The sequence below is a fragment of the Amphibalanus amphitrite genome, unplaced genomic scaffold (assembly GCF_019059575.1).
Source record: "Amphibalanus amphitrite isolate SeventyFive unplaced genomic scaffold, NRLGWU_Aamphi_draft 001594F_arrow, whole genome shotgun sequence".
In the NCBI taxonomy this organism is placed as follows: Eukaryota; Metazoa; Arthropoda; class Thecostraca; order Balanomorpha; family Balanidae; genus Amphibalanus; species Amphibalanus amphitrite.
Window position 1 is genome coordinate 73,410 of NW_024883087.1, and position 16,015 is coordinate 89,424.

Below are 16,015 nucleotides of genomic sequence, written 5' to 3' on the forward strand. Positions count from 1 at the left end.
TTTTTAATGACTGGTGGATACGGGAACTCAACGGACTTTGTTAGACTCAGAATTCAGAATTCAGAACCTTGGCCCCTCGAGGAACAGCGAGACGTGCAGCCTATCTCGACTCGGCGTCTGGGCATAATTTGAATGTGCTTGAAGTGTGTCCTGCCCGTAAAAATGCAGGCACCGACTATGGACGTCAAACCCCATGAGACCCCACTCACCCCACTTTTTGCAATGATTTTTAAATGCGTTAACTCTCGTTGGCGATATTCTGGCAGTATGTTTCATTCAGAACCTGCCGAAACTTTTATTACTTTAGTATTATGTGTACCCAATTTTCCCATCACATCGAACTTTCTCATCGAGCGGCCAATCCTCCAGATTTTCCTCCAGAATTGAAAATGCTCCAAAGGCGAAATTTCTCCGCGGAGTTCGAAATCCTCTAGATTAGCGGAAATCCTCCAAATCCGGCAGCACTGCTCCAGGGCAGATAAGTTAAGATAGTGATGACGCAACTTGTTTCTTCCGTAGCTTTTTGCTGTTACTACACGTCAAGACACAAGCTCACTATCCCGTCCCGTCGGGCCCGGGCGTTCGGGCTCCTCCTCTTATACGGCCTTGGCTCTCATACGCTGTCAGCCGCCGGGCTCCTCCACTCCTCCATTCAGCCTTCAGTCATGCCTTGGAATACAACTGCGCTGGCAGCTAGACTAGACTTCATGGAATATTATGCTAAAAATCGAATTTCTTACTAGATATGTACTACATATTTTAAGTATTTAGGTACCTGGTTCAGAATAGAGTAAGGCATACCCAAGAGCATACCGAAGAATAGGTGCCAGAAACATCTAAATTAGGCCATTTTCCACGATTGGTGCCGGTATTACCACATGGGTGCTTAGAGAACCAGATGTAGGGCGGGGCGGACCCAGTGGTGTATGTTGGAAGAGCGCAGCACGGCGTCTCTGCGCGGCCTCTACGCGGAACTGCAGCAGACACAGCCGGAGGTCAGCTACCTGCTGACTGAGCACCTAAATCAGGACTGTCTGGAGAATTGCTTCGCGAAGCTGCGCAGTCTACGGTTCAAACACCAGTCTGGACGCGGTGAAAGCGCGCGCTCGTCGGCGCGTGCAGTTCATAGTTCATAGTTCTTCAATTCTACATAGTAGTCGCCAGCAGTGGATGCCGGTAGGACCAGAGCTTAACACCGGATAGATCAGCTCAGGCTATCAGGGATTGAACCAAGAAGAGATTGAGAATGGTTTACCTGTCCCTCGCGGATTAACTTAAAATTTAGTAACCTGCTTTCCTGTCTTCTTGCCACTGCATAACATGCTGTTTGAACAATTGAACCATTCCTAAATAATCTTAAGCATTGAGGGAAGTCATCCATTTCGTTTTTCATTAGCCTACAATATCGTTTGCTGTGATCGCCGTTTCCCGATCATTTAACTATATAAATAAGTTTGGAACGTTTCCTTGTTTACTTTACTTCCAAGTAAACACCCATATTTAGCTGTATTTGGCTCGTCACTAAATAACTAACAGAAAAATCGGTATCTTGACAGGTTATCAGTTGCATCCCAAAATCCAAAATGGTACTCCGTGGAGACTATGAGACTGTCATTCTTCAGCTTATGATGTTTCCAGAGGGACGAGCTGGTTGCTGCCGATGATCTGCTTAAGGACGCCCCACACCGGACCTCGCATGCGGGTTGCGAGTTTTTGGGTTTTCGGGTTTCTTCAAAATTAAATAGTACAATATATGCTGAGTGACCCACACTGCCATCGAACAAGCGAATCTGCATGTTTTTAGCTTGCCAGCCACCTTGCATCGCATTACAAAAGTTGATTTTGAGTCAGCTTTCGATTTTCCTCGCTGCGAGGTCTGTGAGTTCTGCGAGGTTTGCGGGTCTTTCGTTGAAAATTTAGGTTCGTTGTGCTGGTTTTGCGACTATATATGTAATTTTCTGAAGGTGTACCGGCTTCGCTACATTCATGAAGTTACCATAAGGGAACAGTCTAATTACTCTATGAATGAGTATTATGCCCGTAAACTCAAAACCCGCAAACTCGCAACCCGCATGCGAGGTCCGGTGTGGGGCGGCCATTAAGCTGGAGAAGTCGCTACGGCTACAGAGCCTGGAGCTGAGGGAGCCGACGGACGTCCGCGGCGGCAGGACGGCTCCCGGCCCGAGCAGGCCCATGTCACTCCACTTTTGATGACATCATATGGGGGCCTCAGGACAATAATGGCGCGGCGCGCCACAATCGCTTCAAAGCTACTTGCCAACAGTTGCCATTTTTGAAAATATTATTTTGAAATAAAGTTCCAAGTAATAAAAATATTGTAATAAAGTTGTTGAATAAATTGATACCATATCTAAAAACTTACTGAAAAATGATTTATTCATAGTAAAAATATAAGCTCGATGCGTTTTTACGTTGCTTTCCTGCAACTGCAGAGGGTTTTTAAATCGTCTATATCTTCAAAACCGGCCATTTCTTAGCATATTGCTGCTCTTTTTTATCGCTAGAAAATTAGTTGGACTTTCTAATGACATCAATGGTTGAGCGATATGTGTAGAGTGTCACCAACAATCTTCAAATGAAGTTAGTCATTTTTACGTTGTAAAGGAATGGAGTACCCCTTTCGAGCATCAGGGGTGACGTCACTCAGGATCTGTCTCTGATTGGTCGGCGGGGGAGTGACTGTACCTTCTATAGATGGCCTTGGGCCCGAGCGCGATCGAGACCACCGTCTTTGAAGACGCCATGGCCTTTGCGGGGGGGGGGGCTACGTGCTCCTAGTGCCACCATACCGACAGCGGACTCAGCGTCTCAATGTACGTACAGGTCGACCTCAGAAGACATGCACGCAGTCCCAAACACCTGGCTGATGACTATCAGCCGTGGCAGGCTGTACGTCCAGTCAGCCCGATAGATGAAGATCGTGCGGACCTTCGATGTCAATTTCACGATGTTGATTGGCGTCACCGCCAGTCAGAGGCCAGGCTCGGCTCATTGAAAAACTCCAGCAGCTTTTCAGTCTCAAGGACCTCCAGTTGGACCAAAGGGAAGCCGGGAAACTGGTATAGTTCTGTCTGCGTCGCATAAATAACGCTAGAAAGGTGGCACGTGCCGCGCCGCGTGCTGCGAAACAGCTCACTCCCCCGCGTCCAATTTGATTGTGGCCCGAGCCGCCGAGTGACGTCCATTTTATCATTCTTGAAGTGACTGACTTGTTTGTAGCCAAAAACGTGGCAAACGCGAATTATTACCATGATATTTTATCACTCTGGATTCGCCCAAATTTGCGCTAGGATGGTGACAATGGATGAGTTGCGGTCTATGAACTTAACAAGGCGATCATAGGGGGGGGGGGGGGGGCGCACGAGTCGTTCAGAATTCCTCCATTTGTGGACTGAGCGGTCCAGTCAATTAAATACTTAAAGGGACTATCCCACCTTCTAAAATGTTGTTAAAACCAGTTAAATTGTGCCCGACTTTATAGATTGGATGACCAGGAACACGGTTCTGGCATTTATTTTTCATTAAACATCTTAGGCTTCCCATATTCCAAACACAAACTTTCAATTATGTGACGTCACAGCCCAAAATTACCTCCTTCCCCAGGACTGCCTTCAAGGCCTTCCAGGCTCGATAAGGTGCGGGGCGGGCTCCACCCAGGGTATATTGAGTGAAGGCTCCACCGGCACCTGCGACAACTGGTGTGTGATCATATCCGTCGGAAGGTGAGGTTCGGGCAGGCGGCTGTCTCTAAGGCATGGCAGGCCGCATTGATGGAAATGGAGGAAATGGACAGGTTTCCCCCGGGGCTCGCTTCATCCGCCGCCGTGCGATTGTCTCAAGCACGTTACTTTCACCGCCGGGGTTCCCCAGGAGTGTCTCCAGCCGCCGCTGGTGACGGCCACTGAACGTCACGATGGTTTTCCGCGGCGACGTTCGCTGCCACGCTGAGAGGATAACTTAATATTACTGGGCGACGTGCGTACATTGTTATGACAAGCTAGGTGCAGCAATTTGAATAGTATCGATGATTCCGTACATCACTATATTACAACCCAGTCCCCGGTCCAGTCACTGAACATTTATAATATGGGCGTGACAGATCAATCAGCATCCTTGTTTCCATTCAAAGGCAACACGCAATTTATGCTCACGAATACGTTTTTAAGACGTAACAGCTGCGATAGTTCTGTTTTCGACGATTCCTGTCACTGTGGCGTGCCAACTATATACTATATAAACTAAAAACTAGGATTAGCAGGTATGTGTTTACTAATACGTCTAATAAGCAAAGCAACTAATATAATGGCATTGTCTGAGCTGATAGTAACGTATCATTTCATTCATGATTAAACAATTGGTCGTCCAGATAAAATTGCGTTTTCCCATCGCTGGTGTATCCGTTGTTCAAGGTGCCCCGCAGTTTTCCAACCGCAGGCCGTTTCTCCGCGCGGCGACGCCCGGCCGAATGCGACGACCAGCAGCATCTGACCATATAGTGCATCGAGGGTTCGCATCCCGGAAGAGCGGCGTAGTTCATCGTTGACTTATCGTGGTGTACAATAGCTGGTGTTAAGTTCATATCATTAACTTCATAATAAGGCCGCCGTACATGGTAACGGAATCCCGTCCGGAGTCCGTCCGACTGCGCTTGGGGACTGGCAAATGTGCCGAAATGAGAGGTGGATGGATGGCGCCATGATTTTAAGCTTGGTTCAAAAGCAAATCTGACCCAAGGCCCAGCAATTCTTTCATAGTTTCGGTTACCACCACCGCAGGTCCCCGCACCTCCAGCCATCGCACCACCGCACCGGCCCCTTGGTCACCCAGGAGCAGGCGGCACGTTATATTTGCGTTTCCCCCCGAACAAGCTTCGTCGATTTCGACCTCTTCTCCTGGGCCGCCCATTGGCGCGCGACGAAGGGCGTCTTCGAAGAGCTCTCTCACATAATAGCGCCAAACGAAGACACTTGTCTTGGGCAGTGGTGAGTGTCGGAGCTGTCAGTTTGATGGTCTGGGACACGGACAATCCCCTCATGGCGTACATGATCCACAGCACCGCCCTTTTTCTCACTCTTGTATTTTTGGCTTGCCCGGCGCGTCAATAGAGACAAACCTTGTGCCGTCATGGTCACCAGGCCGCACAGCGCTCATGCCATGCAGCTGTGATAGCTGCTTCCGACATTTGACGCAGCGAAATTGCGGTTTGGGGCCATTCTTGAAGTAACGCAGTACGCACGATAGTGGTTACCCGGCGAGTGCGTTGAGGCGCAGCTGGGTTAAAGCCCACTGCACCGCAGATGCCCCATTGCTCTCCTATGTCACGAGGCGGTCCGCTTCGGACTGCAGCTGCTGCGTTGAGTGCCGGGATCCAAGTCTGGGACCCTCAGTTGCTGATTTACGAGGAATTGCAGTTGATATCTTGTCATCATGCAGTTGCTTCCGTACTAAGCGGACAGTCTGAGCTGGAGCCCCAATGCAGTAGCTACTCTAAAACCTTGTAGGGTCTTAAATTTTCAGGCTGCTGGACGGCTTCCAGAAACGATGCAGCTCTGGATGGCGTGATGGTGTCAACTGCTTCATGTGCCGCAGATTCAGAAAAGATTGTTTGGAGGAGCTCCAGGAAGCATTCCACTGCATCGTGTCGTTCAACCAGGCGTGTCCCGGAGTGCTTTTAGCCGTCGCTGCTTCGTGGCCGCATAGACGTGGCGCATGGCTGCGTCTAAGATGGATTGGCGTTTCGGACCAGGGTTTCGGACTTCCATTGATGAAGTTCACGGTGTCTTGAAGCGTTCCGTGCATGTTTTTTTTTTTTTTTTGACCGGCTGTTTCGAAGTGTGTACGAGAGTCAGGTTAAGGCAGGGGCTGCTGCAGCCGACTCTATTGGCATGAGGACCTTGATAAGCGGAGAGTTCTACCCCAATTCACACTTGACATTGAAGATAACTTCCCCGGCCTCAACGCCTTTCAGCTTCGGCTAACGAATTTCTCCTACCTTGAGATTTTAATTTGCCGCGCCGCGCCACTCTCGTAGAAAGGTGCTTCTTAGCTGGTTTCTGTGTTGACATGAAATAGCTATTATGTGTAGGACGCTTCATAATATACGGCACCTTCGCAACTGTGCTTGGTTACGGAGGCTTAAGACCGCCCCACACTGGACCTCGCATGCGGGTTGCGAGTTTGCGGATTTTGAATTTGCGGGCATAATACTAATTCGTAGTGATTAAATCGTTCCCATATGGTTACTTCATGAATGCAGTGAAGCCGGTGCACCTTCAGAAACTTACATATCGTCGCAATACCAGCGCAACGAACCAAAATTCAACTCCAACGAAAAACTCTCAGACCTCGCAGCGAGGAAAATCGAAAGTTGACTCAAAATCTACTTTTGGAATGCGATGCAAGGTCGCTCGCAAGCTAAAAACATACAGACTCGCTTGTTAGATGGTAGTGTGGCACACTCAGCTTAGGTTTTATTATTTGATTTTGAAGTAACCCAAATACCCAAAAACTCGCAACCCGCATGCGAGGTCCGGTGTGGGGCGGCCTTAAACAATTCCAGTTGCGGCTTTATGATACGGCTTTATTCTGCTTCGTAGTTTGAAGGAGTCAGGGGGGCGACACGGCTATTCGCGCAATGTATTCAGTTGTGGGCCGCGCGGGGCCTCGCGATGACGCGGCTGGAGGCAACTGCTCAGCGCGCTAGGATACTTCTGGCGGGGCCGGGCGCTGAACGGTGTGCAATGAATGGGTTATGGGCGGGCAGACAGAGATGAGGTATTGAATTTTAATTGACATTAGCAATCGGGTGGGGAAGGAGAACGTTTCTAATCGAGCTTGAGATGGGGAAAGCCGAAAATGTCACGATCAGCTCAAAGCTCCGACAGGGCCGGGTGCCGTACCATGTGTAGTATCTTTAGGCGGGCAGATAGAGATGAGTTATTGGATTTAAATTCACCTTACCATCGGTTTCTGGTGGGGTTTGAAGACGTTTTTAGTCGAGCTCGGGGTGGGTCAGCCCACTGGCGGATCCAGGGGAAGGCATTTGGGGCAAATTTCATCCCCCACAACCGGGGCAGCGGCCAGCGCCCGATATCGCTTTTCGAGAATAAAAGAAGCTGCACAACTTTCCTGAGGAAATGTTGGTTAATCACACTGCACAGCAATGCGCAAGGAATCGAAATCCGAGTTTCTTAAAGGGACAGTATCACCATTTTGATGAAATTTGACATTGCATAGGCCCCACCTTTCTGGTCCGGGAACTGAAGACCGATCCTCGAAGTTCCACACCGTTATCCCGCTATCGCCGCTCAAAGTACGAAAGGTGTACTATACTTTGAATCGTGCTTTACTATCTTCACTGTTTAAATGTTTGCGCCGTTTTGAATTGACCGCCAGTAATAAAACTTTACCCTGGTCATTTCATCAAATTTTATAAAGCCAAAACGTTTTTCGCACTTATTCATCACCGTTAAATTCATTAAATAGTCGAAGGCAATTTCCGCTGTTTCCTTCGGATTCTAGCGGCTCAACAAAGGAATTCCTCCAGCTTCAATCACAATCTCCCTCCAATGTATGACGTATATGTATGACGTCATCTGATCTGCTAAAAGTACTTAACATTTACTTCAAGTACGAGAATATTGTCACGTAATATCTTCTGGGCAATACCTAATGCTGCCTTTCCCTAACGACAACTCAATCAGAAGAGCGTAATCAGAATCAGGTAAGCGTAGCGTCAATAATGTATTATCTGCGCCAGTTCTGTAGTAATTTCGCAGGCTTCCAAAGTGGCGGCCATGCTTGAAGTGGTGGTTCGCTCATGAAAATGACTCGCTCATGAAAAAATATTTTTCACCGAGTTCGGTCCTCAAACTATGTTTTTCTGATAAGAAATGCTAGTAAAAAAATCAGCTCCATACATTGATTTTTTTTTTTGGATGATACTGTCCCTTTAAATTAATTCGGAGAAACCTTTTTGGGGCAAGCCCCCGCAGTGTCCAAGATCCTTCGCTTCCTGGATCCGCCAGTTGTGAATAAGTCACGGTCGATACCGAGGTTCGGAGGGACAAGGCGCTGTATTACGTTGTACCTACAATGAAGAGGTGGACAGACACCTAACCCCACATCCTACTGCTATATCCGTGCTTCTGTGGGTGAAGCACGTTGAAGCATCACGGAGTCCCACAGGACCTGCGAGTCCACGAGGTGGCCGCTTTGGCCGCCGGGTAGGTACTGCAGCTCCCTGGAGTTCCTGGGACCGATGGTAAAACAACAGCTCCGGCGGTGCCCCTATGGGCCGTAGTGTTTAGTGCATTCCCGTAATGTAGAGATCATATCCTCAATGATCTCCATTACGATTTTATATTCCTAAACAATATGACAGACCAATTATGCTTGCCTACGTTAAGGCATTACCTCTGATGGTTATACGCTCAGTACAACATGTGTTGTCTGTCAAACAACAGTCGACTACGGGATCCCTTCTCATGATCTCATAAACCATCGGTTGTCAATTCACCCACCCCGTTTCCCTAAAAATAGACGGTCGGATTCGGCCTGGGTCCCTACGACCCCTCTAGATTCGCCAGAGACGGGATCGGGTCGCCGTTATTGCGCCCGTCTTAGTGTCTTTAGATACATAGACAGCTTCGACCACGGACGTCGGACGGGGTGATCGTTCCACGAATGTACGCACCATCCAGGCCTAGGATGCATTGAAGTTTAAAAGAATGCAGTCTGTAGATCAATCAACATAACAATGGTGGTATGCAACCACATTAAATATCTCCCCGGCTCCCGCAACGTTCCAACGCCCCTCCGTTATGCATTCGCGTTATATGTCCACCGAGCCGGCCTGCCTCCAACGACGTCATCGGCCGGCCGGCGGCGTTCAAGGTCAAACGGCTGGTGTCCTTACCTGGAGTTCTGTAGCCTTGGAAAGAGTGTGAAATGTGAATTACGGAAAGTGTAATTCATGGCAGAGCTTTTTATCGATGCTCTTGAAAGAAAAAAAAGTATGTGACGACCAGGGGCGGCGCCACGGATTTTTGCCAGGGGTGGCAAGCCAAAGTAAAGGCCCTCTTTAAAAGAGGGCCTCCAGCTTCTTCCCGATTTCAACTTCTGTGATGTCCTGAGGACAGCGGAGAAGCAGTTCCTCAATGTCGATCAGCATCCTGAAGCCTGGCTAGTCGAAGCGGCGGATGAACACATTCGCATGAGGTGCTAACCGGAACTGAGAAGTCTCACCCTGCTTCAATACACCAAGGAACCGCAGGACCACGCTTGCCGCCCGGAAATCAAACTGAATTGACTGACTCCAATGCTATAAATTTACCCCAGGTTCGCTGTCAGATGATCGTCATATTTGCCTACACGCAGCAGAAAAAGCAAGGCTTTCAAATCTGCTTGCAATTGAATAAACTGCACAGGGAATCCTGTGTCGGGGAGGGGCCTCATGTGACCTGTCGCCTGTGTCGGGGAGGGGCCTCATGTGACCTGTCGCCTGTGTCGGCAAGGGGCCTCATATGTCGGCACAGGGCACTAGCGGATCCATGAGGGTGGCAGCACGGTATATAGAGAACTAGGTAAAACCGGTTCGAAATTACAACACTAAGGTATTTTGACCACTATTTTCAGCTGACCCTTTAAAGGGACCCTCCCACCTTCAAAAAAGTTAATGAATTGGCATGAAAGTGATGTCGCTCGGTTCAGAAAGAGCAAAAATGAATATCTACCAAATTTCATCGAAAAATATTCACCGGTTTTCAAGATATTAGACTTTTACTTTTGTTTACTTTTTGGGATCTCCGCTGTTCCTAGCGACTTTATTTGAAAGTGCGGCATTTGTTGCGCGCAAAGCAGCATATACTACCGCGTGCTGCCAAACGTTTTAGTAAAAGATTTAAAAATCGTTAGATCTCTGCTGACGTCACAAATTCTAAGGGGGCATACCAATGCATTAGCCCCTTAGAATCCGAAAACTGCAAGTTTGAAATTCCATATCTCCGAATTAAAGCATTTTTCGATGTTGTGAATGCCCAAACCGGTATTTTCAGGCCATGGCCACCAATTTGGCTATCTCAACTCAAAACTAATGTTAAGGTGGGAGGGTCCCTTTAAGTCTAAAAAAGAGAACTAAGCAACAAATTCCAACCGTAGTTGGAATTTGTGATGTCGACGTCTTTCCTGATCGAAAGACGTCGCTTTAGGAGCCACATCCGACGGGCGTAGCATCAAAACAATGGCCAACAGCGTGATAGTTTTCATGCGCAGTTGCTTCAGCGTCAACTCATCATTACACGGCCACGAGCGGAACAGGCGAGTGAACGCGGACACATCCATGACACGGGATCGACTCATTGGCACCTCTGTTCCACACTTGACGAGCGCTTGGCACAGCCGGGAAATATATGAGTCTGATAGCAAGTTTGTTTCACCACATGCCTCATAAACTGCTCCTAACGCTGCGGATATGCATCGCAACGTGGAATGCGGCCTATCTGAAGACTTGCACCGCGACAGCAGAAAATCGGCCAAAATCGCCGTATCCTCCGGGGGAAATCGGACAGCACGATTGACACAAAAATCATGACAGTCTTGAATATAGCGATTATACGTGAGCTGCGTGGAATCTGCCAGGCATAGTGTCACTAAACTAGTAGCGGTATGCGACCAGCCGCGCGCGCTCAGTTGCGTGCGCCACAAATCCGCCAGGCGTACAGCCTCCAGCGCGGGTTCCTGTGTGGTTCGATCGTCTCGTAGCCCGGCAGCAGCGGCACGCATGCTCGGACTACCGGCGGCAGCCGCAGTGGCGGGGCGATGCTCATGCGTCTCAGCCTGTCCATCCAGGGCTGCGCCGGCCAGAACGGTGCTATCAGCGTCGCCACGGCTCGATACGCTTCGATCGTGTCCAGAACGCGCGGTATCAGTCTGAAAGGCGGGTTTACGAAATTGTTGTGCTCGGCCCAGTCCGGCTGACCCAGCGCATCTACCCCTGCTGTCCCCGGGTCTGAGAACCGACTGTTGTACACGGGTAGGAGCGCCGTCGTACAAGTTGCGAAACGATCGATGGAATGGGGCCCAAACATCCGATCGAGCTGCCGGAAAACCTCTGGGTGTAAGTACCACTCGTGACGGAGCGGCAGCCGGGATAGTGCGTCCGGCTGCACGTTCGACTCGCCGCTGATGTGATGTGCCGTCAGCATCACGTGATTCTGAAAGGCAAAAGACCAAATTGCCTGAGAAATGGCGTCTAAACGCACGTCTGCAGAGCCAAATTTATTTATTAATGCGACCGTCGTGACGTTGTCTGAGAGAACCTCGACATTTTTATCCGCAATATACTCTTTCAACGAGCACAATGACAAATATACAGCTAAAAGCTCCCGAAAGTTGGACGATTCGTGGCTCACCGAGACGGTCCAAAATCCGGAAGCGGCTTTGCCCGCCGGATCGGAGAGCAGCGCTCCCCAGCCGGAAGCCGACGCGTCCGTGCTCAACTGCACATCGAACGGTGCCGGCGGCAGCAGCACCCTGCCGTTCCAGCCGTCCAGCGACTCGATCCACCACCGCAAGTCCGCTACTGCCTCGTCCGTCCACAGCAGCAAGTCTTCCCACGATCGCCTGGAATTTAAAAGCCGATAAACGTTCCGCAGCTTCAGCTTGCAAGGAAACACCGCCGCCAGCATGCTGATGCAGCGTCCTGCTATGCGAGCTAAAACTCGAGCTGAAATATGTGTCCGTTTCAGCGCGCGAGAAATATCCTGCTTTAGTTTTGCAACCTTCGATTTAGGAACGGTAATAACCGGCGGCCGGTCAGCGGCTGCGCAGCGGATATCAAAACCCAGGTAGGTAACCTGCTCGGAAGGCTCGAGCGACGACTTCTGACTATTTATATGCAGTCCCAGCGCGCGAAAAGTATCCATGCAAATTTGCAAGTGCTGCGATATCTGTGACTTGGGAGCGGCCAGTAAAAAATCGTCAACATACGCCATGATTGACATGTGATGATCGCGCCTCAGGTATTCTATCACGACTCGAATGCACTTGTGAAAATAATACGGAGAATTGGCCCAGCCGAACGGCAAACGATTCCAGACGAACCAGCGCCCTCCGTACGCGAAGCCGAGGTACTTTCTAAACGACGGATGAACGGGAAAATGGTAGAACCCATCTTTTAGATCTATAGTAACTGCGCACTCGTTATCTCGCATAACTTCGGCAAGCACAGACACGTTCTCAGAAGAAAAATGCGGGACATCACAATGTGCATTAATATATCTCAGATCACATATCAGACGATGCTTACCATTCTTTTTCGGAACAACTTTCAGCGCTGAGACACACAACGGCACATCATGAACCTCCGACACAACACCTTTTTGCACCAAATCGGACAGTTCAGCATCGAGAAACCTACGCTGAGCACTATCAAATGAGGGATTCTGAAACAATCGCGGCTCTGGCTCGGACGAGAACGGAATACGCACACCATTTGCAATCCAGTCTGTCACTACACTGTTAGCGCCGATGCGCTCCCACGCTGCTACGTTGAGCCCCATTGTTCACACGCGTAGAACAGACTCCGGTCAGTTATCATATGTCACTCCCGAGCCCCTCCCGGGCTGACCTCGTCCACGAGACAGGTCGAGGTCAAACCGGTCACGTGGCTGACCCCAGTCCGCCGGCTGGAACCCTGGACCGCCACCCCGCCGGGGGCCGTACTGGAAGCCGCGGCCGGGCCCGCGGGCGCCTCGCCACGCCGGGAAAGATCCCCGGCCACGTGATCCACTGACCTGGTGCGATTGCCGAGCCCCGGCGATGGTCACGGCTCGCTGAAGGTTCTCGAGGGAGTTCGGCGTGAAAGCTGCCGGATTTTGCTGTAGCGTAGAAAACAGCTTTGCCGTCCCGTCGTCGAACTGGGCTGATACCAGAAGTTGCGTGTACTCCTCCTGCAGGTAACGCAGGTGTGCCAGGCTGACAGCCGATACCTGGTTGAGCGCCGCGTCCTCCGGATCGCAGGCGGACAGGAGCTTGAGTACCGTCTCCTGATAGCGCGCCGACTTCTGTATGATGTTGAATCTCGGCAGGTCTGCCCTGCTGACGCCCGCACGACTGTCGCCAACCAACAGGTCTGGCGGTAGCTTCACCTTGGCGACGCTGTCGCGAATGGCCCGAAATTCGGCCTGCACTTCGCTGAATGAACCCAGCACGGCACTTGGCATCACTTGATGCTGCTGCTCGTCAGGGACGACCTGTCGACGACCGACATTGTCGTCTTTATCGCTTTGCTCTGTGCACTGAGAAGCACTTAGCTGTTTCGAGATCTTCTCGACGAGACCCTCGAGCCGGTCAAACCTCTCTGTGATAGAGGCCACCTGACACTTGAGCTCCTCCACTTCCGCCATCCGCACGGATTGGCTCGTAGCCGCCTCGAATACCGGCGGCTACTCACTGCTCACTGCGGACGTGACTCGGCGGAGCACGCGCCCAGACTGACCCGGCGAGCGGTCAGGTCACCGCCGCTCGCCGGGCCAGCGCCGCCCGTGTCGGGCGCCAGCAACGTTGGTTTTCTGAAATGAGTTTTATTATTTGTATATATATTTTTGATTTATGATCAGAGAGCACGCCATGTATGAATCTGCGAAGCATTAACGAAAATAAATTGTTGGCTATCTCCGCCATTTCAAAAATTATATATCTAAAGTTGCAAGGATTGTTCATCGACAAGATTGATTTTTCACAATCAATATTTAAAATTAAAGGACAAAAAGTAATATTAGAGGCCAACTCACTTTTGTTGAATTTCGAAATTACCATGGTTCTGAGCTGTTCAGCCTACCCGACCTGCCAATGCTCTACCATGAATTGTCGAGTAATTTCAGTGACTTGGGGCTTAAATTATGGTCAATAAATATCAAAATTAAATTATCTTTCAGATTTTGGGTGTCTCGTTGCCTTTTTAATGTTACAAACTGCATTTATTTGACGTTGATTACATAGCCAGCATTGTTGTCCATGGTCACAATGCTCCACTAAATATAATATTTCTAAAGAATGAAGTCGAGTTGGGGTCTAAAAAAAACACCAACATATACGAATTTGCATACACTATAACATATCCAAATATTGAAACGAAACAAACGTTGGAACTTTAACCAATCTGCTTCCGAATCTAAAACTTAGAATTTATGGTACTGAACAGTTCTGAACAAAAACATTGATATTTGGTAAATATGTCAAGAGTGAGCTTGCAAAATGACTTCATCAAAATGAAAATTTTGTTTTCTTTCCAAATATGCATGTTTTATTGCAGTTGTGGTGTTGTATTGCATATTTTTTTGTCTAGAATGTACTAGGTTTCTTGCTGCTAAAGGTCACACTGTGACACTTAAAGGAAATAGTTCACTTTCACGAATTTTTTTTTTTGCAATGGATTTGTGATTTTTTATGTTCAAAATGATCAGCAAAGAAAATAAAACCTTTTTACAACAAAAGATTATTTTCTATATTTTTGATATAGGAAGAACTTTTCAGTTTCTGTAAGGCACACGCGATCCAGTATGAAAAGAGCATGGGTCCCGAAAATTCTTCAGAAACTAGAGAAATTATCGCGGCCACCGGCATTTGGGCGATCTGCTCGTGCTTTTGTTACTGGAGCGCCCTTTGCGCCTCACTGGAGCGAATTTCTCTAGAGTTCTCGTAGATAATTTCTCTAGTTTCTGAAGAATTTTCGGGACCCATGCTCGTTTCATACTGGATGCGAATATATGCAAGGCACACATCCTCAACGCAAGACACATTTTTCGGGACGAGAAATAGAATATCTTTGCCTAGGGTGATCGTTGGGCTGTAAAAGCTCCTGATTTATGCTCGTCTCAGCCCAAGCTACGGAACTGCTATTTCAGTTCAAAACCCATGTTAAAATGTGAACTATTTCCTTTAATGGCAAAATACTCAGAAACGAGACTGAGTTGGGGTCTATTTTGAATAGTATACTAAATAAGATTAAATTTTCTATCTATTGGTATCAGTTGTGAAACAAAATAAACGTTGCAACTTTACGAAATTTGGTATTGAAAACTGCCGATCATGATTACACACCCGCAGTTGCGCGCAGTAAATGCTGCTAACGAGATATTTGTCGCTAGCAGACGCAAGCGTTGGCAATGGATTGGTCGAACGGCGTTTTATTTGCTAACAGAGAACACTTGTTTAACTTGTAAATAATGCGGTGTATGCTGTTGTGTATTTTGCACATATTTTGGACAAGATTTTTCTGATTTTAGATTTCATTTTGACAAAAATGCTGTAGATAGGTTGACGGGATTGCATAATGAAAGGTAGGTAGTAGGTACCTACTTTTAAAACCTATATTTTATCTTGAGAGCCGAGAGGTTATCACTTATTAGTGCTAGGCTGGCTGATTTTGTATTTTATCTTCTTTTCCTTGGTTTAAATGGTTTAATTGAGATTCAAAAAACCGGGGCAAAGGTATGTAGTTGATGTTGTTATGATTTGTTTGTCAATTGTCTTGTAACAATTAGACTTCAATGTATGGAGCCTGGAGGTATTCTACCCCAAAGCTGTATAAATCCCTTGGCCCCTGCCCAGGGCCTACCTAGTCATTTTGTGACGCTCCTCCCCCCTGTTCCGTCAATTTCATCCTCGGGCTAGTCAAATCCCTTTCCATGCCACAACATCTTGTTCTGGGCTGGACGAACAACTTTATCTCATGTGGTTAACTCCCGTATACTAGGACTAGAGCACTCCCGTAGCCGGTTGCAGTGAGTGTCGGGGGGATGAGTGGTCTGTCCACTGGATGGGTCCAGCTTTAACAACCCACCAGGGCGCCAGCCCAGGCCATTGTCATATTAGTAAGGCAGATGTCGCATGAGTGGGCATATGCACGCATTTTGTTTTTACAACAAAGGATAGGCGCTACCCGCAGGCGCCCGCAGAAACTGCAATGTTGGTTGTGGGTTGGGTAAACTTG

At 48.6% G+C, this 16,015-nt stretch overlaps 1 protein-coding gene across 1 annotated transcript; it reads right to left on the bottom strand.

Annotated features, from left to right (window-relative positions):
• Nucleotides 1–10,213: 10,213 nt before the first annotated feature.
• LOC122374047 lies at nt 10,214–11,922 on the bottom strand. Its single transcript, XM_043352553.1, has 2 exons — nt 11,433–11,922; nt 10,214–11,234 (listed from the first exon to the last, which is right to left on the bottom strand). The coding sequence occupies exons 1-2, from the start codon at nt 11,706–11,708 to the stop codon at nt 10,707–10,709; spliced, it is 804 nt and encodes a 267-aa protein (XP_043208488.1). The 5' UTR covers nt 11,709–11,922; the 3' UTR covers nt 10,214–10,706.
• Nucleotides 11,923–16,015: the final 4,093 nt, after the last annotated feature.

Bases quoted from the DNA above. Each gene is read 5' to 3' on its own strand.
- LOC122374047 (XM_043352553.1), bottom strand. From the start codon at position 11,708: ATGCTGGCGGCGGTGTTTCCTTGCAAGCTGAAGCTGCGGAACGTTTAT. The intron at 11,235-11,432 runs GTGAGCCACGAA...TTTGCCTTTCAG, and splicing joins CCGGATTTTGGACCGTCTCG to AATCACGTGATGCTGACGGC.